Raw genomic sequence first — 24,288 nt, forward strand, 5'->3', positions numbered from 1 at the left:
GTTAGCGCTACAAAAATCGGTACAAATACATGTGAACGTAGTGTAAAATGCAGTGTCATCTTCCCAGAAGGGATAGTCAAGAGAGCAGATAATAAGCTAAAAACTAAAAAGCGCTGTTAGGAAAGCAACTGTATTTTTTCCCCATTTTCAAAAATACAGGCTCAACTTCAGGCTCCCCAAATCCATGGCTGTCTTGAGATTGAAGTCAGAGGAGGAGTCTCAGACAGCTATTTACTTATTTCAGTAAACCAGTGGTGAACTCTGCCGTAGGCTCTGCTGCCTTTGTCCCACGGGTAGGACAGCGGAGAGTGATACAAGGCAAGGAAACCAGAAACTCTCCCCCTCATTTAAGGGGAGGGCTTGTCCTTCCAGAAAACTGCTGTAGAAAGTGAAAAGGATGAGATCAACCATCTTTCCCATCTTCTTGAGCCGTATAGAATTTAGCAGAGAGAAACATATTTTCTGTTTAAAAAAAATACTTTTCCTGATAGATAAATTGCCTGCTGTTCATCACGGCCAGTGACTTTCTCATTAAATAATGTTCTGTTTAATAATGTGCATCGTTAGAATTAGATAACCCACAAGTCCTTAAAGTTTCAGACAGTCCTCAGCACTGGCAGAGCGGCAATACTGGGCAGGACCACCATCGGTCCTCAAAGATTTCTTTTTTTAATCTACAGGCAACCTGATGTTGTAATGCCAAAGAGTAGTAGAAATTAGCTTTTAGTTCTTAAGAAAATTGAACTGTAAGCAAATAGATTAAGTTTAAGAGCCTTGCCTATAAGGACAATAACCATATAGTGGTACTAATGAAAATGCAATTGAATGTCCTTTGCTTGGATAAACATCCCTAACAGGATTGTTTAGTATGCAATGATTTCATCTGACTAAGTGACTTCACTGTGAATCAGCTTTAAAAGTAGATTTCTAATAAAGATTAACAAATTAATATTTATCTAGGTTGTGTGCTTAAACTCTTGGGTCACGCGGAGACCAGTGCTCAGGAGCCTGCAGCCTAACATGGACGAACGCAGCCTCTGCTTTCAATGGGGTGTAACCAAGGGACTCTCATTGAGTCCAGTTCTGCCAGTCACCAAAGCTTTAAAATGGGAGGAGAATCTGGCCTGTTTCTCTAGTCCTCATCAGTAATGGGTTTAGTTATAATAATTAGTTTCTTGTGTCTAGATAGGTAAAATCCAGTGGTTAATCTTTAGGAGGTGCAATGTCAATTTAGCAGTTTGAGATCTCTTTAGATTAAACCTGTCAAGACAAAAAAAGCTCTTCTATATAAGCATCTTTCTTCCTGCATGTGATCCTTAAAAGCAAGAAGGATTATAGACCCACATCCACACTCAGCACCTACGAAGCCAACCCTATCTTTAAGATTTTTGTGTGTTTGTTAGAGATCAGCTCAATTCTTTACAGGCAACAAGGGTCATTCAAGGAAGTGTCCCCCTAGTTCAGGTGTGATAAATATTTTTTCTTTCACATCCTTTCTCTGCTGAGCAAAGTTACACAGTGTATATAATAACTCCATACATTTAAGATTTTCTATCATCTTGTTATCAGTAGAAGTTATAAATCAGAGAATTCATCACTTTTAACTTTGCTCGTGGTACCGTATATATCTGCTGAAGTGTCTCTATGGATAAGACATGCTATATGTAGCTAAAAGACCCAGAGAATTATGTTCACATCAGTGAACATAAAAGTATCATCAAGTTTTTCTGTAATAACACTTTTCAGCTGAATTGGCCATGCTGTGACCTCTGTTAAATTTATGGGAATGAGAGACTTGAGGCTACTCTCTGGACTTTCAAGTTCTTGAGTGATTGTGAGAAGAAAAGAATCATTTAGGGATCCTTTCAGTATAAAGTGCTGCAATTCAGAGTTTCCTCGAGTCTTACTGCTGATATGAAGAGTTATGTTTAGACCCGTGTAACCCCTCAGTTATCTTTGACAAAAACCAAGACATGAGTCTCCGTAAACCGTATCTGAACAGATAAGGATTCAGAAAATATCTTTAAATACAGTGAAGATTGGGTTCTGCCAGGTCTTCTCTAAGACATCTCAGAGTAAGAGTTCAAAGAAACAAATAACTCGATCTTTAATCTCACAAAATCAGAGTAATATTTTAAAGGGATGTGCCTGTGTTTGGGACCATCTAGGTTGCATACTTTTTAGGTCCAAAACTCTCTCCTGACTTTTTCTGTAGCATTTCTGCAGTGGATCAAGGTGTTTTGAGATAAACCCCTCCACACTAGTTCCATACAAACAACAGCAACGCATGCACCAAAAGTAAGATTCAACTTAATGTTACAGAAATGGCTCCTTCTGTACTAAGCAGAAAAGTTTATGAATATACAAAATAGCCCTCGTGTCTGGTATTAGTGAGATGCACAATTAAATTTATCCACTGGCATAAGGGACTTTTTTGGAAACAATATAGACACCAGTGGGAAAGGTTTCTGTTGGGCGAACCATCTCAGTGCAGCCCGAAAAGCACATCGTTTTCCAAGTTCTGATGGAGATGACACCTTTTGTGTGTGATTCTCCACCCTTTACGGTATTTTGCTGGCCTTTCTGGTAGAAGGACTTGGCTGTGCAGCAGGAGGAGGACTGTTGCCTTGTGTTGTGCCGTCTGCCACCGAATATTGAGTCTGACTGTGTGATTTTGGGGGGTGAGGGAAAGACAGTGCCAGAAAGCACCTGAGAAAACTCATTTGGGGAAGTTTCCAGGGGAGGAGTTAGGCAGGAAGGAGTCACTGAGCTGGGATTTTGCAGCACAGGTGGGGATGTGGAGAAGAGTTGTAGAAAGACTCACATCTGAGTTTCAAAGGGGAAGAGAAAAAGGAAAATTTCCTAGGGATCCAAAGGAGCCTCTGTAGCTACAGATTGTTGTAACTTTGGGAAATCCTGCTGGACTGAGAGCAAGGGAAGAAGAAAGGCTGTGCCGTGCACAGACATAATGAGCAGGGAGGAGATTTGTTTGCAATTTTCTTGTTTCACCTAGCAGAAGTAAGTGTTCTCTATCTTGCTGCAGTCTGGTAACACTACCTCTGAAGACCAAAAGGGCCGTTGGTGTTTGTGGAGTGCTTTCAGTAAAAGGTAAAAGCAGCTCCATCTCGCTCCTCTGAATACCTTAAGGTCTTGCCACAAGGACATTCAAATACAGATTTGGGCCTGGAGAGGCAGTTACATTTTGTACCATTGAGGGTTTCTTTTTCCAGAGCTATGTTACAGAATTTTACTTTAATTCCAAACTGGGAAACTTGGGAGTACATCTTACTTATGACTTTGGTGAGCTTTTGGTCTGCAGAAATCTTGCCAATATTTTAAAGGTTATAGAGGCTATGAAACTGAAGCAAACAACTTAAACTTTTGAAGCTTTACAGCCAATCTGGGGTTAAAAACCTGCAATGTACCATTTTATGTCCTTTACCATAGCTAGCAAATCTAACAGTATTTTTTACTTTCAGACTTAGTCTACCTGAGAGTACTCCTGTCAGTAGATAGGAATATTTTTCCAGAAATAATGTTTAATTAAAAAAAATCCTGCCAAAGGGTATATTTTCATAGGGGCCCTTGTTACAACTGGAGACCATCGTACAGGTTTTGTGTATATGCATCTTTTAGAAGACAGCAGAGTTATCCCATTCAAAGAGTTACCAAGTAAGGAATGAAACGTAAGAAACGAAAGTGTTACCTGCATTTTTTGTATTAGTAGTGAACTGACACTAATGATGCTATACTTTCACTGATAAAGGAGGTTTCTCTTGCAACATGCAGGACCCTATAAATATATTGCTGAAACCACAGTCGTATAAATGCTTGTGATAAAGTACTTTGTCAAAGGTCACAGAACAAGTCTGTGACACTGTGAACTTAGCATAGATCTTGTTGTGGTATTAAGGCTTTAATTTTGGCAGTAGCAAGCAAGGAAATTTTGAGCAAAGGCCTCCCAGGCGTTAGCAAATAAGAAAGAGAGGAAAAGATCCCCACAAACCCACCATGGCTTTGGTAAAAGACTGGTGGAAATGCTGATCATTAAAGTAGCCTCCTAGTTGACATATTTGTAATTTGGAAGAATAAAATTAGAGCTCTGGTGACCTGTACGTTGGTGCATTGGAACTGCTTTCACTGAAAACAAGGTGAAAGGTTCAGGTGTAAGAAACTGGCAATGGTAACAGTTTACTAATCACTACTATGGGTTTGGTGTGTGTTAAATTCAGGAATATGGTTTGCCTTAAAGAAGATGCCCAATAGATATCCATCTATGTGTGTGGATATAGATACATATTTGGTAGCAAGTTTAGCTCGGGAAAAGAAGAAAATTTGGTCAAATGGTGTGTGGCAATGAGATTCTTTGGCAAATTCCATGAGATCGCTTGTGCTTTCCTCTGCCAGACTGAAAGGGTTAAGAGTTAGTTTGAATACAGCAATAACCTGCTAGCCTTGCTGGAGCTGATTGCTTTGCTTTTTTTTTTTTTTTTTTTTTTTCCTTATTAGCAGAGGAATGTTTAATCATGCCTCTCCATTTTAAAGATAACTTCATGGTTTTCCCTGGAGTGACTTTTAGAGTGGTTAATCAGAGGGACAAACCTGAAAAGGCAAGAAATATTTAATTAGTGCCTTTTCTTCTGACTAGCCAACAGTCCTAACCAGACACCTTCATTTCAGAGCCATCCAAATAATCAGCCTGGTAATGTCACTGCATTGCACATCAGGCACCTGGCAAGTTGAACACTAACTGCATCCCAGAAAATGTCTGCTAAGGAAGGCTACTTCTGAAAATAACTTTCAAAACCTGATAGCAAGCCTCACACAGGACTGAAAGCAAACTGCTTTTTGTATATTGCACTGTAATCCAGTCCTTACAACTATTAGGCACTGTGAAAAATACTGCAGGAAACCAGCATAACAAAGAACCAGTTAATGGTGGTTTTGTCTCAGTAGAGAGAGAAAAAAAAAAAAGTCAGTATAGAGAATAAAAAGAGAGAGGATTTTCTCTCAATGACATGATTTCATGCAGCATAACTTTCTAGCTTCTATTCAAAGTCATACTGACATCTTGGTATGCAATTTCAGTCAGCAGAGCAGGAATTGTATATAAAACCCCTGTCTTTATTGTTAATGAGATTTGTGTAAATAACTTGCCAGAAAACATATTGAAAATATATAATTCACTACTAAATATGAATGCAGATGTCAGGTTAGAAGAACTAAATTTACTAGGCTTCCTGCAATGTGCTCTGCGATGGATAATTCAAATAATACGTACGTATGATATTTTTGGCGTATTAGCTGCTCTATGCAGAGTTAGCACTGGATTCTGTAATAGCAATGTGTGTGCAGGGCACATTTGCTATCTCGGGCTTATTATTGGTTACGCAGTACCGACTGAGAGGCAAATACACCTCGGCTATGCTAAGTTATGAGAAATGGTCCCTATTTCTATTCAGAAGACCCCTGTTTGCCAGAAAAGCACAGATCTGGTGAGTATTGACTTTACCAGATGAACTTAGCAGGCTGCTTGCCCTCGCCGTGGGGTCTTGTGGGGTGGGATTCAGCCTGCTCTCCCCGCAGTTCCGCTGGGTTTATCTTAAACCCTGCCTATGTCTAGGCTTAAATTCCTTCTTCAGCTAGAACCAGCCTTTCTGCAGGAACCAGCGGTACATGGAAAGGATTTGGTGACCAGGTGGGCCAGAATGTTAGAGAGGTTCAAACCTAAATTTTATCTTCCCCAAAGGCTGACGTGGAGATAGGGTTTGCACCTCTGTCACTGTTTTGGCCTTTTTTGGAGACAAGAGCTCTGGGCAAAACTAAGATTTCAGGTGCCCACCAAATTCAGAGGATATAGCATTTTAGTTTGTGCTCATTTCTAGGTGGATGCTGCTTTATAAAAATAAACTTGACGTGAATCTTTCCCTCCCACAGAAACTAACGATGTTCCCTGCAGCAGTCCTAAGCCAAAGTCATTCCTGTTTATTGGCCCAACTTCAGATAAAGGCTTTACCTCCCCCCAGTGCAAACTTAAGGGTCTTTCTCATATTGCAAATAATTTGCTTCGGAAGCATTAGATCAGGAACAAAGGTTTTAGGAAAATATCATGCGTTTGACTTCAGCTTAATCTGTGTGCTGTGCTATAAATCTGTGCCTCTCATTACCAATCCCTGTTTTATGGAGTGTTCCCGTTATCAGTACTGCCAGGGTGAGAGGAGTAGTCACAGAAGCAAAAAGAAAAAAACCAACCCCAAAGCTCTCTAATGAAACATATATTGTGGAATCAATATACTACAATAGTTTCCAAGGAACTTTATATTCTGTACAACATAGGGATTTATAGATTGCTCTTGTAATACAAAATTTGTCAGTCCTCCACTGTGAGTCCATCTAAGATCAAACCAAACCGAGGATGGTGTAAATATTCCATGTGAAAACCAAACAATCAGACAAAAGTCAGAACTGATACCAGTACCTCCTCTTGACAGGCTTGTAGTTCAAGATGCCTATTGGACTTTGAAGCAGGAGCATCAGTCTGTTGGTAGTGTTCACAGGAGGAGCTGGCCAAAACGAATGTTTTTTTTGGAGGCAACTGTCAGCTGGTGTGATGTGACTATATTGTAGCAAGATTGAGAGCTGTCACGATTGCTTGGAAAAAGCAATATAATTTCGGGCCAACTAATTTAATCCCTTTGATGCCAAGAGATTTGCTACTGCTAAGTCCAAACACAGAGATATCTCACCAGCACTTTTATTAAGGCAAACTATGTGAAAGGTTCACTCCATTTTGACGGTCAGGATTATTAGGGAAAAGCAATAATTTGCTGAAGCCTTATTTTCATGCCATTTCTGGATATGACATTAAAGCTAGCTGCAAGGCCAGCTCTCCCCTCTCTCCCCACCTCAGGATGCTGTGGATTTAGTAAACTCCACCAAGAATCCTCTCAACAGTATTGTCAGCATTAGAAACATAACACATATCCATGCCTCAGGAATAAACAGAAATAAAGCTCTTCCCTAAAGTAACCTAACCAGAATTCATTCCCCCCTACTTTTTATTGTTTGGTTCACCTCTGTAAAGCTTTTCAGCATTTATATTCATTTTACACTGTCAAAAGCTGAACAGGAGTAAGATAACAAATGGTTCTGGTAGCAGCTGTCACCACCTACTGTCTGTGTATGCCTGTGTGAATCTCTAAATGGAAATAAAGTACTTTAATAACACATTTTCTCTAAACTGTCCTCATGGATAAAGTTACTCTCAAATCAGTCCGTGAACACTTTCCAATTCGGTGCCCGCTTCAGCCTGTATCTCTCTCTCCTCTGCAGAGTCTATGTAGGTATGCAGCAGTATGATTTAAAGACATTTCAGAGAGAAAATACTTTAACAGCACACCTTGGGTGACTGCCGCTTGCCTGTATTAGCTGCCTTTGGTGCTTGAACCTTCTCCTAACTTCCCTAATTTTCTTGCTATAAATTAAGCCGATTGTCCATCGCATTGTTGAGCTGGCTCTAGCCAGGAAAGCGCCCAGAGCCACAAATTAAACCCGAATCGCTCTGCCCTCCCTGTTCCTGTACGATACCTTCCAGGAGCAGATGGCAGCTGGGAGGATAAATACCTCCAATTTCTTCGGGCCCTGAACATAAAGGAAACTGCACTTTGAGACGGGCTCTAAGGCACTGCTTTATCTTGAGAGAGGTGAGGTAGCGTCGCGCCTGTGCCTTTAGCTGTCACTGGGTACCGCGGTGCCTACGCTACGTACGGGGAGAGCTGTGGGGTTCGGGCACCTAAAGAATTTTAGGAGCCCAGCTTTCAGAGAAGCCCTTTATGGATCCAGCCGGCAGTGAGATGCCCTGAGCCATGCACCATGTTGACAGTTGAGCAGAAGTCTGAGCCCGTGTCTTTCAAGATGGGCTAGTGCCTTCTCCGAGGCTGTCCCAAGTCTTTTTTTTTTTTTTTTAACTCTTTTTCTCTCTTTTTTTTTTTTTTTTTTTAAATTTTTTTTTTTCCCCCCTTTGTGTTACCTACTGAGGAATCTACCACACGGACCTTGTCTCCATTTTTCAGTGACTGTAAAACATGTGGTTTGCTTGTGTTTAGGCCAATGAGGCTTTTGATTGTAAGTGACAAGTGGTAGGTGATTATTTTTAATCAAATATACTGCTTAACATGTACAAAGTATGGAGAAACTATTTGGTGCTTTTGAGCACCTGTCACCTCCAGGTAAATAATTTAATAGCATGTGAGGAAGCCAATTAGAGTTAATTAGAAATTGACTGATCTGCTTTGGCACCAAAATGATTGGAAAATATGGCCTGTCCTTTCTGGAATAGGGATTTTGCTCTTGTACACACACGAGTGAGGAAATATATTGTTTTATGGTCAACACATAGTATTCCTTTGAGGAAAAAAGTACTTTATAAGCCAGATATGTAACAGCAGTTCAGGCAAGAAGAACAGGGGCACGAATCCTTATAGACAAATAGCTGTGCAGTTCCTCAGCTTTATTTCATGGTGATGGCCATGCTGGAAATGTCTAGAAGATTAATAGATTCAAATTCAGTGATCAAAAAATGGGAGCATGTCCAAATGGATCATTATAACAGATTCCCACTCTATCCCACAAACCAGATTTGAACCATCTGTAAGCTTCACATTCCTGGTCTAAAAATCTTCTGCAGCCGTAAAAGACTGTAAGTATCAGTAGGAAAAAAAAAAAAAAAAAAAAAAAAAAAAAATCAATTTCTTGGCTTTGCAGCCTAAAAATATAGCAATGGGACTACAGGGAGAGAAAAACTGCTGATTATCAGGGCTTTTTTTTTTTTTTTAAAGCAAGTTAAATGAGTAGGCTGTATTTAGGAAAGTACTTTGTTATTAGAGGTTAAAAGAATATTTCTAGAGCGTAAAGTCAGCATCTCATGCTCAGGCTTTGGGGGATCAGTGACTGTCATCTTTGATGTTCTCTGTCCAAGACCTAGTGTACTCCCAGGAAGTTTCTAGAGGAGCTATGCTGGTGATAAGGATAGATAAATTATGAGTCTGATTTTTAGCTCCAGAAAGTTGGTGCTAAAAAATAAATATTTAGCCTTTCACATGCTCTCCCTTGAGGACTTTCATGGTGTTAAAATGTGTCTAGTCCTTGCACAGCTCTTGTTGGTGAGAGGGGATAGGGAAAGCTCTATCAAGTCCCATTCTTCTAGCCCTTTCATTCCAGTGGATGACCAGGAATTCCAGTCTCCATGCTCCATAAAGCAAGGGATTACACTTTGTTATACATCGATGGCTTCTTGGACCTCTACGCCCACCTGCAAAAGGAGACGATGTTGGGGGAGGCAGGGTGGGCAGAAATGGGGCTGTGCCCCAGTCTTTCTGCAGCAGCTAGCACTGACCCCATGGTCACAAGAGAGAGCACATCCAAAGATCCTAATCCTACAGCGCTCCACCAGTGGACAGACCACTTAGGATGAACCTCTTTTCATGTAGGTATTTGTATAGGAAATACTAATTTTTGGCTTCTCATGTAGCGAAATTGATGGGAGGCTTGGTTGAACCATGCTGCCTAACTCTATATTGGTACGTAATTATGTCCACGAGGCACCGGTGGCACAGCCGCTTTCAAAATATTAGCTTTTTGCAGATATTGTTGCCTGGAAGAGGGAGCGTGGTCTTGACAAAGGCTTCTCCGCAAGCGGTGAATCACAAGGCAATGAGCCACAGGAAAGGTTAATCTAAAAACTCAAGGTGCGCAAAAAAGATGGCACTAATGTTTATCTCCCTGCCATAGGAACGGTGCCCATAATAGCCATCTGTGGAAAATGGAGATATTCCAGCTCATGGAAGGCACCACAACAGCACTCTGGTGAATTAATCACATGCTGTTTGAGGCCTTCACCTCACACACGGGATGCATTTCATGTCTCTGAGATATTCTATGCCGAAAGCTGTGTGCTGAGATACTGTGGACTTCTTTCTGTGCACAGCAGTTGTGAACCTTTCTCATTTATTTTTTAATCGCAGGGGAGGATTATTTTCAGAACAACAGGGTCTGAAATTTAAATGTGTGCAGGTTTTAAATAGGCTGATGTTTCTGAAGTCTTTTATGCTCTCTGATATTAGGAGATTAGTTTGAGACAAGATCTTTCGATCCTCATAAAGGTTTAATGTTATTTTGTAGCTAAGCTGTTAATAATTGGCTAGAGATTTTATAGATATACGAATATGGTTTCCACTGAGGTTTTAAGCTAAAGAGTGATTTCTCATACCCTTCATATCCCAGCCCAGATGTTCAAGTCCTATTTCCCTACATTCCAACAGATGGATGCCAAAAATTTAGGGAAATTTACAGTGTTTCTCAATGTAGTATATATAATATACTGTATTACTGAGTTAGGAGGTAGGAGAGCAAAGACTATTGCCCCAATTTCTTCAGCTATTTTCCTCACTAGTAACAGAAAGTACTTAATTCTTAAGCTCTAATGGTGAGAGTTCTCCAAGGGAGCATTATTTTTTCCTCTCCCAGGCCAACTGTAATGCAGTTGACTAACGCTAAGTCCCTCCTGATTAATTTAATGGTAGCTAAATAGTGCAGAAATAGCGAGAAGCCACCAATTCTTCTCCTGATAATACTGCCTTACCGATGTCTGCGGTAATCAGCAGCATGCTGTCCAACATATAAAAGTCTCTAAATTAAACAAGCATTTCAGTTTTCCTTTCTGACTAATAATTTTCCCTTTTTTTCCTCAAATCCAATAATTTCAGTGCTAGACTTTCAGAACTGCCTGTTATTTGCATATCTGAAAAACAACACGATCTAAAGAATGATAATATGACGTGAACATATAGATGGATCTAGAAAAGACATTTCGGCTTAAAGAAGAGCCAAGAAATGGATGATATTTGCAATACATAAGGTAACTTTAGTGATGCTATTCAAATTTAACGCTATGCACACGCTTTTCTGTATCACGGTGTCTAACTCAAAACGTTGTAATGTCAGACTAAAGCATTAATTTCCTTAAAACTGAAAAATGTCTGTAAACATTTTGCACCAGAAACTCTAACTTTGAATTTCGGTGACCTTTGAGCTTATTACATAAGATGGGTCTCTTCACCCACATGAAATGCAGATGAATTTTTTGTTCATTTCTTCAAAAAGCAATGGGCAAAACAACCACACTTCCAGTCTCAGCAGCTTAAGTTTTCTGGTTTTCTCTGCACCATGTCCAATTTGTCTATATCCAAACAAATAGACAAATTGGAGATGATGCAAAGAAAAGCAACAAAAACAACACAGAGGTTTAGAAAATGAGACCTGGGAGGAAATACTAAGAGAGCTGAATTTATTTCATTTAGAGAAGACTGAAGAGAGAGATGCTAAGAGGTTGCAAGTACAGAGAGAGTAGGGTGGTTAATTGCTCTTCATGTCAAATGAGGATACAAAAAAAAAAAGTTATGGGCTATTTTGCAGCATGGAAGATGTGGAAAAACTTCCTGTCAGCTTGCTGATATAGATGAGAAGTCCCTCTTGCCGGAGATTTTTAGAAACAGAGTACAAAACTGCCTTTCAGGGGTATTCTGGTTTTTGCTTCTGAGGAGAGCTGGATTAAGAGGCTGCTGAGAAGCCCCAGCCCTACAATTCTGTGATTTTCCAGTCACTCTGTCCACAATCCCAGGAAGGAATTCTTTAATCTCTATTTATTCTTTCACCAGGATGTCTATTAGCTAGCCTTTCCATTTCATCTTAGGAGCAGAAAAGTACTCCTTTCCTCTCAAGTGACAAGTGTTTTTGTCCCCATCACAGCTCATTTCTGAATGTATGGGGGGAAAAAAAGCCTAAAAAGGATGGCACTCTCCAATTTCACTCACTCACTGCTATAATATTTATTGTTTTAAAATAAAACGTCTTCAGTATTGTAGAAAAAAACAGGAGTAGGCTATTTGCTTGTCAGCTGCAAACCCCTAATGTTTTACAAATGCTTTTGAATGAAGTTTGGCTGTACAGTGCTGAAACAAGTACAGTTGGACCCTTTTTCAGGATGTCAAGTGTGTAGCTGAAGTGGTTGGGGTCAGAGTGGAGATAAAACGTTAGAGAGTCCAGAGAGTCCAGCTTGCAAGTCCTCTATTCTAATCACCAACCATATTCCTGTAAAGAATAAAGTGTCTTTTTTCTTGTTTTTTTTTTATTTTTTAATTTTATTTGCAATGCAAACACTAGCTTTTAAAATCCTTACAGCTACTAAGAGCGGGTTTTTGCATCATGTATCATGGAAAAAGTCAAGCCCTCATCTGCACAGTAAATGTTAGCAGCTGGGTTAATTGTGAGGATATAGGGTGTCTTTCAAGTTTTACAAGACAGCTATACTCTTGGAGATACTGTTTTCAAAATGCTCTAATGCTACCTCTTTGAAAGCAGCCTTTGGCTGTAGAGTGCTACTATTTAACAGGTTTAACATTACTAAAAATTGAGAGGCTGATGCCATTATTAAATTTCATTCTGCACACAAGCAAACAGTTTATCATAGTCTGTTCCCAGCAATTGTAATCCAATTTTTGTTATCTTACATTGTTTAAAAAAGAGAGAGAAAGATACTGTACATCAATCTGATAAAAATTTTTAAATAACTGGTGCTTTTTTGTGATTATGTTGGTTTTATAGCAGCATTATGGAAACACGACAGGGTAACTAAAATCTGATTACGTCTAAGTCCTTGCCCATTATGTGATTATTATGAACCATGACTTCTACTGGCACATTATGAATTACATGGTCATAATACAAGGGATTTCCAATATAATTAACTGAGATTAGCAGCACTAGAGAAATCTGGGAATAATGATACAACTCTGAACAATCAGTTTTACTGTAAATGCTGCTAGCTCTGGCTTCCAGGAAACAGGACGCTGGTGGATGTAACCGTGACCTACCTGCTGGGCTTTCCTACACCTTCTTTCTCTTCCCTCCCCCTGTGACATTAATTGCAACCTTGCCAGAGTGTTTGGAACTCTCCCTTTTACTCTTTTCTTCTTATATTTTAGTGATAAAACGCAAGGCTGGCTAAGATTTTAATAAACGTCAAAGGTCTTTAGATACCTCCTTTTGGGGGGGCTCAGCCTGGAACTTGGGAAGGGCTCTGCTTTTGAAAACATAGAAATAACTACTTATCAAAGAACAGATCCGTTTAAGACAGCTCAAGTTTGAGCACTTAAAGGCAGAAAGTCATGAAAATCACAGATTAGTTTCAAAGATCATAGCCAAGGTCATATTATTGCTTTAGTATCTCAGGCAGGCAAGAAGTCTTTGTTTCCACAAAAAAACCAGCTTTTGGACTCTTAGCTGCGGAAGAGAAAGCCATCTGTGTCCAGAGGGGGTTGCTCGCTACTAGACCTGTCCTTTCTCATGCAGAAAGAAAAGGATTTCTACAGACATCCAGTGGCCATCTTCTGGCTTTAGAGAAAAAAGGGAAACAGTGCATGATGGAAATGCTGTAGGGAAAAAGAGAGACTAAACCGGACCTTTTGTTTAACCAAAGGATTAAACATTTCACCCAGTAGTGCCTGGACAGCTGGGGTAGAGTGGGAACTCCCCTGATTATTGAGATATCATTGCCCCTGATTGAGCTGGGATTAAAAAGAGGAGCAATTTTTTCACTCTGTGGGGCTTAAATTTCCTCCCTACATAAATACAGTTGAAGGCTTAGAGAAAAATACAAAATCACCTGAGATTTTTTTGGTTCAGTCCAGTGCCCCCCTCCTTCTATGATTTATTTATAGCTCTTAATTTTCAGATTTCACATGAAATTGCATCTCAGGATTTTTATTAAACCATACACATCCCAGGTTTGTGCTCCTTGTTCACTTTGATGTTATTACACCCAGTCAGTACAATGACAGCCTTTAATTTACTTTGCTATGGTGATCGTACTTCTTTAACCCCATACCTCCAGTGCTGTTGAGAACTGCTCCACTGCTGCTTCGTAGTTCTTCTCGCTGTAGGAAGTGCTGGCTTCCCGGAGGGTCATCTGAAGCTGTTCGTCAAGGTAGGGCAAAGCACTGCTATTAGGTGTGCTCGGAGCATCTGCTTTTTCAGAATCACGACACGCTGATTGTGTGCTTGTAGATGCCACAGGCTTGGCAAACTCGAAGGAAATCTCCTCCTCGTCGGTGTAGACCAACTCCATTTCTATGTCCATTAGGTTTTTCAGAGGAATATGAGACGGAGGTGTCGGGATTAACTGATTGCCAGTCTCTAACGTTGTTTCCTCTTTTTCCACAGCTAATTTATCATTGTTTTCTGATTTCCTTTTATGGCTTGCTCTCTCTACGTTATCACTTTGTTTTTCCTTCTTTTTCTTTGCCATTTGTGTTCTCTCCATTATATTTTCTGCTGCTCCATCCCCAGGGTGGTTTTTGACCTCTTGCAGTGCTTCTGGAATATCTTTCAACTTGTTTGCTGCTACATTTGACTCCTTACTTCTATGCATTTGCTGAGAGGTTTCATTCTTGCCATCCATGCTTATGAGATTTTTTTGGAAGTCAGTGTTGCTTTCTGATGCCGTAACTTGAGCAAAGAAAGAGTACTAGGAGAAAATGTAGAAAAGTTAAGAATACTCAAACGTTGCAAGGCCAAAAAAAGCATGCAAATGCTTTCTCCGCTATGCATATTGTAGGCATGACTATGAGAGAAAACTCTTCAGTAGTTAGTACCTAGAATATCAGACTCGCTGTAATTATTTTCTCTTTCTTGTGTAAACCTTTAAGGCCCCTTAAATATTTTTGATAGCTTTTGATAATGGATGTTTGTTTATGTAAAGTAACACCAGGGTACCAGTTTGTTATATCTGCAACAAGAAGGGAAAATCTGGCTTTTAATCAAAAGAAAAACAACCAAAACCCTGTGACTGATTGACTCACGTTGTATGTTGTTACGGAGCGCGAAAAATCACCGTGGCCTGATTTTTGAGAGCTGGTAAGCACAGTGACCGAAGTCAGAGAGGGGTCTTCAAAAATCAGGCAGACTGGATATACTCCAGAGGGGCATGAGCTCCAAGTGGGGTCCCAGCTTCCACTGCATTTGAGCCAAATTCAGATCCGGATTTGGGTTTCAAAGCTATTTCTTATTGAACTGTCTGTAAAGGACACTGGAGTGTTGCAGCTAAGCAGCAACCCTCTGCTAGTGGTTAACAGCCTAACTCTCAGTTCAGGGAACCAGTGGGGCATTCAAACTGGTACAACAAGGTGCAGAATCAAGTTCATAAGCCTCTTCTCGACACCAGTTCCCGTACAATAGGAAAGGTGACTTGATCTGCACTGTAAACTCATAATCTTGCTCAGATTCAAAGGAAATGTTGATTTTCATCTGCCTCTGCTGACTTCAGAGTGAGAAGGTGGAAGGCACAGGTAATTCTTTTCTCAGTTTTTCCATCAATTATGAAAAGTTTAATTGTAAATAGCTTTAATGATGATCGTATTTCAGAATGGTTTGTTAAGCATAAGCACTCAGTCTTTGACCTTGTGTTATTGTTCAACAGACCTCCATATGTTTAGCACCAGTTTAATGGACTTAACTACAGGTACAGATTGTACACAGGAAAGATACATAATAAATGCATTTCTGTTCAGCCAGAAACAGATTTTAAACAATAAGCGACGTGTTGATTTTTAGTAAGGGCCCTACAGTATGCACTACTGCACTGGTAAAAGCTGCCGGAATATGTCCTGAATGCTGTGGTAGGGTGAACCTTTATTGTTTAGGGCAATGGGCATTAGGCAATGGGCAGAAATTTATAGAAAGGGGTAAAGGGAAGAGGCGAAGGCATTTTAGGCCATAGGAGAAGTTGATACTGGATTCTACTGTAAATAGGGTTTCAAATCTTTGTCATGTTTCCCCCCCCTCCCCTGGCTAAGCCGAATTGCAGCCAGGACCATCACCAGCCCTGAAGCAGGGAACTCGTTGATTTTGACATTTGTTCACTACCTCCAGGCTGAAAACTTTACTGTAGCAGAACTGCCTGTGGAGAAACTTATTCCTCCTTCCACGACTGCGAGAGAAGGAGCGAGAGGTGAGGGGATAATTGTGTGATTTAAGGTAATTTCAGCAGACTTTTTTCAGCAATGTGCTGAGCAATCACAACTCCTACTGAGTTCAATGGGGATGGAAAACCACTGGCCCTTCCCAGATAGTGCTCCGCACTTGTCAGAATAGAGCTCAAAGGAATCATATTTATAGCAAGCTATTTTGAATGGCAGCAGTAAAGCAGCTGGAAAAGGCTAATGTACTTGCATCTGGCAGCAATTTTACCTGTTTGTAAGACATTCAATCCCTTTTTAAAACAAACCATAGCATAGCCTAAAGATTGGAAGCCGCGTTTTTGAGTGCTGGCTTCAGCACTAGCTAATTTAGGAAATTATGATTTATCTTTGCTGTGCAGCAGAGCAGAGAGACTCCAGCCAGTCTCAGCACCAGCTGAGGGGATGAGCCTGACGATCTTGGTGCCATGTCGTGCCAACATAACTGTCACATACGGGACCTGCGATGGACCTCCCTGTGGCCCCGCAGTATATGGCTATACCATGTTCTGGAGGGGGAACGCAGGACTTTCACAGCCTCTTGGGTGGGCTGTTCACCGAAGGTCCTATAGAACTCTAGAAAATGAGATTTGAGTGTCTACATGAGATACAAGTTTTCAGGAATTTTCCTCTGAGCAGCCATATAGTACTGAGGAGCCCTCAAGGAGAATTAGTGGACTCTTCTCCTCACCAGAAAGCTAACAAAGGCAAAGCCCTATATCTGATGGGAGCTGATATCAGTGTGAATGGGAAATTGGCTGGACCTAACTGTTTGCCGTGAAACTGTCTTAAGAATTTTAAAATTAATTTACCATGGAATAAAAAAAAAACAGAGCACAAACTGTGAAATACACACCAGTAATTCTTCAATCACTTATGGATATTTCTCTGGTGGACAAGCACCTGAAATGAACTTTGCTATATCAAGTGGAGTTATACTGTTCCTATTGTATTTTTAGGTATTCAGGCTGATTAACATGACTTTGGGTTGTGCAATGGAAGCACGTTATAACTCAGGCAAGCTCATTTTAATCACTGCCTCAATAAAAAAAAAACACTTCCATGGAAAAGCTTTTAGAAAATCATTATCCTTGTCAGTTAAGTATTTTCCCGAGACTTTGGTTAAAATGTCTGGTTTTTATTTTGGAAGCGTTTACTGTGAAATGCTTCTAATGAATCACTGTGCAAGGGAACATAGATAGACAATTTAGCGCTATCGTCAGAAGGAAACTACTCTAAATTTGTGAGCTCTCAGGAATGATCTTCCTGATCAGTCATAAGCAAGCTCAGCTTTCTGCATATTTGAGGGTTAATCTTTGCTAAGAGATTTCTGTCCATGGCACTACCAGCTGCTACAGCTAAGTATTTTGTTGGCTCTGTCGGTAAGGAAACTACATCTCTTCAAATAGAGAGGCTTACGTGAAAAGAAAAAAGGCAAAAGGAACGTAAGATCATTTATCTTGCAATATCTTCTGGTTTTGCCTGTTGATTTCCCAATATATCTAAGAAAACCTTCTTGGGGAGAGTGGCCTGCCTACTAGGTAACGTAAACTTCTTTATGTGTATAATCTTATGAACCCTATTACTTATGCTTTTTGTTCTGTATCTAGTTTGATTCTGCTTTCAACACCTTCTCCTATTATCTCACATCAGATTAGAGAAGAACCTGCTGATAAATCACAGTGGCCCTTTAGCTGGCACCTAGTTGTTAAATTCTTTGCCAGTTCTTTGATGAGCCCTTTTTTCTTCAGAATTTAAACTTTGATTTCAACCAAAAAGGCTTTTGCCCTTACAGTTGTGAAGTAAAACCTTTTTAAACACCAAAGACCGCAGTGCTATCTTCCTGAATCTACATATAGCAAGGTAGAACCACTGGGCTACATTCAGCATTGATTTAAGTGGAGTGACAGGAGAGAGGAATTTCTTCTAGTAGTTCCCAGAGGGGATTAAGCTGCCTTGAAACTGGACCTTTACATTGCTGTTACCAGCTCTTTGGGATGTGAATTCTGTGGGGCTGCGCTTCAGAAAAAAGTCTGTTTCCCAATTTCAGTGAACTCTTTCAGTAGACAGCACGAGTCGCTGTTTCTGAGGATCACAGTTGCCTTTTACAGCACAGGCTATGGAGGAAGAAGGCAATTTAAGGAGAGATTCCCCAGTGTTGGCCTGCTGGATGATACCCTCGCACGGTTTGGAAGGCTAGGGGGAAGATATGGCAGCTGGGAAGCAGAAAGGGGACTCGACAGTTACGTTTCTTACTCTGAAGCAGGTTCCTTACACTGACCATTCGACAGCAGTCCAAGCGGACCCATGCTCTGACATGGAGCATGCCCCATAAAAGCCTTGCTAAAGCTCAGGGAAAAATCAGGCGTCAGATCTGGAGACAGCAATAATTATCCCTCCCCCCACCCTGATTAGAACTGGCAGAGATTTCTGTTGTCACTGTTTTGTTTTGTTTTCACTTCCTCTGCAGCATAAGGTACAAGCTGCCTCGCTCAGGATGGTCTGGCTGTACCTCATCTGCCGTCCCAGAAGCTCTAGTCATTAGTGGTCCATCTGTATTTTGTGCTCTCTGCTGTGAATGTTCAACGCTGCACGGTTTCTAGAGGATAACAGCACAACGTTTTGCAGCCAGAGCATGACTGTATCTGCAACACACGTGCATTTTGTGCAAAGATACCCCATCTGTCTTTCAGTGAGCTCACTTGCGTACCAGCAGCCATGTAGTTGTCTTAGCCTGATACCCCACCATGGCTAATTCACCCTGCTAGAAGATACATATAATGACAACTGCCGTATTGGTATACTACCTAAACAGTGATGCAACTTTTCCAGAAAGTTATAGGAACCGAACTCTTTCATCTATAATAGTCTTTTTCTCCCAGAAGGCCGTTTGAAACCACAGGGCAGTCATCTGCCACAGTTCATTTCAGTGCAAATGTTGGAACAGGCAAAACTGCATCCAAAACTATGGAGCAAGTATAAGAAAATTATACCACTGGTACCTGTACAAGTGTTATCCCACTCCTTCAATGTCCTCTAGTACAGACAGAGAAATATAGTACTATAACAAAACACATCCAAAGCCCCACAACAGATAGGTCATTAGCTGCCCTCCTCTACAATAATTTCACTTATATTGAATTCCAGATATCCTGATCCATCTCTAAGGTGAGGATGCTCCAGTTTTATCACTTACAAATGAAGAAAGATTTATCTGTATTAGATTTACAGACAGACTTTCTGAATGAGCATGTGCACCGACAACAGCTATGCTGAGATCTGAACTGGAGATTTTTCCAGTCCATCTTTCAGCGGGATGACTTTTTAAGCACTTCCTTTACTGCTGAATACCACAAAGGCTCAGACAATCTATTGATGACGAAGGTCAGCACCTTCTTAGCAGCCCATAAAGTGAGTCTCTCACAATCAGGTTTCAGACTTTTTAAGGTTCTAGCCATTTCTTTAGGCAATGAAGCAGCCTAGTTCTTTTATCTTGCTATTTTTATTGTTTGAAAGCCTCAGTCACATCTGATCTTCTTTATTTTTAGTTTTCTTTGGGGGGAAAAAAAAACCCACCTTAATGTATCTTTTTTTTGTTCACTACTCTTATTTCTTTGTGATAGACATAAGTAATGGCTCATTCAGTGCAAAATCAGAACTCCTTACATTTTTCTTGCTGTGAATAAGGGCACACTTGCCATTATTACAGCTGCATTGTCCACATTGCTGCAGTAAAGGTTTTGTCAGCACTTCCACTCTAAACACTATTTTCACCCACTGTATTTAACCTGTTTATAAAAATAATAATAATAAATTGGGCTCTGGGCTGAGATTTGGCAAGTTTTTTTTACGTAGTAGTTTGCAGGGATTTAACCATATTATCCTAATTGCTCTTTGAGGCTGAAACTCACATATTAATTGTTTATGTGGTGCTGAGTACAAAAAGCACTAATCTCATTAGGCTATGGACATAAGAGAAATATTAAACTGTATTAATACTTACTGTTTACAGCTATCAGATAGTTCACTAGGCACTCTTCTGCAAAGACAGTAAGCTTAAGCTTACTGTTGTTCAAAGTAACACAACTCCAATTCTTTCTATTGCTCACGACAGCTTATGGAAGTTAACTAAAGTTGAAGGTAAATATGACAGAAACAGAATGTAAGAAACAAATCCTGGTTAAAATACTTAATGTGTCTTTAAGGATAATGTGCAAAAAGAAATAGGAATTACAATTAAAATAATCAAGAGAAGTTTTCACAGGATAGGTTAATAATGTGGTTGCCATTCCTTTCTTGAATAGTGCTTAAATGCAGGAAAGAAAGGACAGCATGAAGATCACTGTCACGCGTCCAGGAATCCAGGAATCTTCTATGAAATAGTTGGGCATTGACTAGGCAAAAATAGAAAATAGATAAATCCCTGTTCCCACCAACTTTGGATAGTCTTGAATAGTAACGGGATCTGCTTTCTCTCCCTCCTGAATCTTTTCCCTTCTTCGCTCTATGTTTTGTCTGTTTTACCGTTCCTGCTTGCCTTTCTTGAAGTAAGGATATAGATACCCACGGTCCTATGGAGCTAGCTTGAGTGGTTTAAGAGGCTGCTTCTCCCAGCTGGTCAGTACTACCCTTCTCTTCTACTGCTGCAGCTCCTAGGGCATTTCTGTGCAAATTAAAACAGCTTAGGGTAAACAGATTCACAGAGGTACCTGGGATCTGAGCTAATCCATTTCATTAGGCACTGAAGCAGGCTGGAAATATATACCATGAGCTAGGAGTGCCCAATATGTCAGCCATGGGAGAGGGGAGAAAGAGAGGGGGATAGGCAGAACTGGGAAATTTCCGCTCTTTCTGTCTTCTCCAGCGAAAGCCCATCATACGTATTTATTTGGTTTGTTGGCTTAGCCGAGATTGCGCGCTTTGGCACGTGACTGCCAATCTATAACCAGCGCTAAGGCAATTTTTTTAAGCTTTAAGGTAGCATCTTCAAAGGTTATAGTGCTCACCGAAATGGGTAAGCCAATCTCACAAGACAGCTAAAACGAAGCTCTTAATATTTTCCACTTCTTTGGGGCTTCTTGCCCTCCATATATTTTTTGAATTATTTTTTTAAAACTTTATGTTGTTGAGTATCACAGCAAAAGTTGACCGCCAACAATTTAACACAAAATTAAGCACCTCAGTTAACTATTTATTGCTATAGAGATGCACAAGGATCTTATTAACAAGTTGTTTGAGTAAAATTAGAGCTGTAAAAGGACAGGAGGCTAACAACTACAATTATAATTCAAAATCAGGAAGGAACCATTATCTCCCTAGCAGCATATCTGAGGACAGTGAGGCAAAGCAAATATAGAAAAGCATTGCTGATCATAACCTGGAAGAAGGAAAAGGGAGATTCAGTACATAGTGAGGGTTCAGGATATGTGGTTGGTAACTAGTGCGAGTAAGGAAAAATTGGAGAGAGAGAAATTGAGGATGTTTTCTGCATATGCTTTTTAGGCACTGTGTAACTGTCTTCCTTACACTCCCTCCTAGTGAAATACTTCCTCTAAAAGTGTGGGAGAAAAATACTGAGAGACAAAAGAGACAGCAGGGAAAGCATTTCAGCTCTGCGTAATGATGTCATCCTATTAGCACAAAGCCCTGCATTGTCAATTAGGAAAAAAAGGTCAACGCTGTGTCTGACGGGGATGTGAAGCCTGGCCAGCCTTCCTCGATTGGATTCAGCAGCTCAGCACTGCGGGAGCAGAGCAGTTCATTTTCATAGCTAAAGGGCTACTGAGAGGAAAGAGGGAGAGAAAACGGAAATTTTAAAATGGTAAAGGTTTCTACAGCAGGCTCCTGAAAGTGGAGTTGTGAGAACAAATAATTCCTCTGTGTGAGGAACAAGGATGTATGTGTGTGCCTAAGGTATAAACAGACCAGTGAGCTTAGGGTAATCCCTAAATGAAAAGGAATGCAAAGATTGGTCCTACAACCGAGACGTTGTGCTGAAAAAGCTTGAGATTTTTTCTTTTTTTGTTGGTACTGCAATATTTCCTAATTCTGTTGGGAAGACAAGAAAGCAATTTTTGAAGAGATTACAAAGCAAACGTCCAAGTGTCCCACTTGCTCTCATTCTGAAGGAGATGAAGAACTATTGATTTTCTGAAAAGATTGCTTTGAAATGGTGGGAGCTGAGTACTTGTAAAGAACGAGTGCAGAGGGGCAAAGTTTGGTTTAGGAAGGTTGCCGCAGACTGTGCTATGGGCTTGATTAGGTCTGCCACCATGCTATTAAGAGGTCTGCATCTCAGAACTGCTCTGGGCAGCCCTGCCTGCAGGATGAGGTAGGAATTCAATGAGAGCTCACAGTACAGAGAGAACTCTCTTTCACTTCACAGAATAATCACATTCCTGTGGGACCAGGCCCTAGGAAAGCCCCAACCTAAAGGAGACATTAGCAGACCTCTAACGACTTCCATTACCTATTGTGCAGTACACAAAACATATCAGCTGTCAGATCCCCAGCAAAGAAGGTGCCTGACACCTTGCAGGGCACTTAGATCAAACACATAGCAAGAGAGATGTGGCTGAGGATACAGATCCTTTTCTTGCTCTAGTTATACCAGACAAACCGGTTACCATGATTGAACCCAACTCTAGTTGCTGGTCACCACCCCAAGGTGGGTGTCTCCTTACAGTCCCCTCAATTCCGCTCGTTAACTCATGTTAATCGAAAAGAGATGTGTTAGATGAGAGCTACCATTTCATCTGTTGGTGTTTCTCTTCACCAAATGCAAAACTCCACAGCTACCTCTTGTGATATTTTATATGGTAAAAAGTTAGCTGCAACATTCAAGTTCCTGACTAGGACCACCCCATTTGAACAAAGACAACTTTGGTAGCGGTCCTTCCTTTCGGTCACACTATGTAACTAGAACGAAGTTGGGGTGTGCAGAAACTTGGCAAATCAGTGCCAGAGCTTCCTAAGTCACTAATTTTATTGGACACTTAGTAAAAAATCTAATATCTTTCTTTCTTTGCCTAATTCTTTGCTCTAGTAATAACACAAAAAAACTCCCCAAATCAAAGTTAACCCAAAGGAGCAACAGGGAGAAAAGGAATGCATGAGAATGGGAAGAAAAGGAAGTCAGCAAGTAGGGTTCTGAGAAACTAAGAAAAGGTTTAAAAAGGTCATCACATCAAGATGCAAAGTGAATTTTAGTGGGCTGAGGGGCTGTCTTCCTTCTGAATGTCCTTCCATATTGCTCCACTCCCCCGTAGAGGGAATCTCCCTATATAGATGTCATTAACTGAAATTCCTTTTTCTCATCTTTTATTGTTGTGGTTTTTATTTCTTTGGTGCTGTTGTTCTTTATGACTGTTGTATCTGATTTCCAATGTAAGAGTAATAAATGGAAGAAAAAGTGTAAAAACAGTACAGTACAATGCAGGGTGAGGGAACAAGGGAGCAGAGAGCGGGTGCTGGCAAGTCCCTCCCGCTCTTCTCATAATAAGGATGCTCTTGCAGTAGGGGTCTGTGGAGACCACAGCCGAAATGGGAAATCTTAAAGACCTAGTCCACATCTCCCGCTGGTATAAATTAACATTGATCTGTCCCAAAGATTTGAGCAAGTCTGGAAAGATGGAAGCTAATGAACCTTTCGACTACAAATGGGTTCCTACCATCAGAAATTCATCTTTGTGAGGAAGACTATGCAAATGATATACCTCTATATCTCAGCAAACAAAACTAAATTCTCTTTTGCCAAGTTAGCTACCACATTTCTATGGCCCCAGCAGTACAATTTGTCTTGAAGCTTCTGCTCAAGTGACCCTTAAAGGCAGTTTTGAAATTCTTCTGCTTGGGTTATGGAGGCTAATAAAGAGTCTCATAACTGGTGGGAGGGCACTGAAGCATTCATGCATATGAAATCATATGTACGTCTATAACCTGAGATTTTTCTGATGCCGTGAAAAGAAATGCAGAACTACTGGTGCTTAATTATCTCAAACTTTCAGAGCTGTTTCTAGACTCGGGTATCCCTGCAGTGAGTGATGGTTAAACAGGATGTTTATAAAAAACCCAAACGAGGTGGAGAGGTTTGTTTCCAAACCAACAAGGCTTTTTATTTACCTTCAAGAAGCTGTCTTAACAATTACTGTTTACTGAAGGTAAGGGCTAACCTGAAACCTAGAGCTGGCTTTATTGAGTGGATTATACATAGAGCAGT

The 24,288-nt window shown here is 40.5% G+C and overlaps 1 protein-coding gene across 1 annotated transcript in view; it reads right to left on the reverse strand.

The window, feature by feature from the left end:
- The window catches only part of SPATA16 (spermatogenesis associated 16), an 80,658-nt gene extending 66,143 nt beyond the window's left edge, over positions 1–14,515 (reverse strand). Inside the window, exon 1 of the mRNA XM_030028369.2 lies at positions 13,943–14,515. Coding sequence (XP_029884229.2) covers positions 13,943–14,515 — 573 coding nt within the window. The remainder of the gene's footprint in view (positions 1–13,942) is intronic.
- Between the last annotated feature and the right edge of the window lie 9,773 nt (positions 14,516–24,288).

Source organism: Aquila chrysaetos, chromosome 10, assembly GCF_900496995.4.
Source record: "Aquila chrysaetos chrysaetos chromosome 10, bAquChr1.4, whole genome shotgun sequence".
In the NCBI taxonomy this organism is placed as follows: domain Eukaryota; kingdom Metazoa; phylum Chordata; class Aves; order Accipitriformes; family Accipitridae; genus Aquila; species Aquila chrysaetos.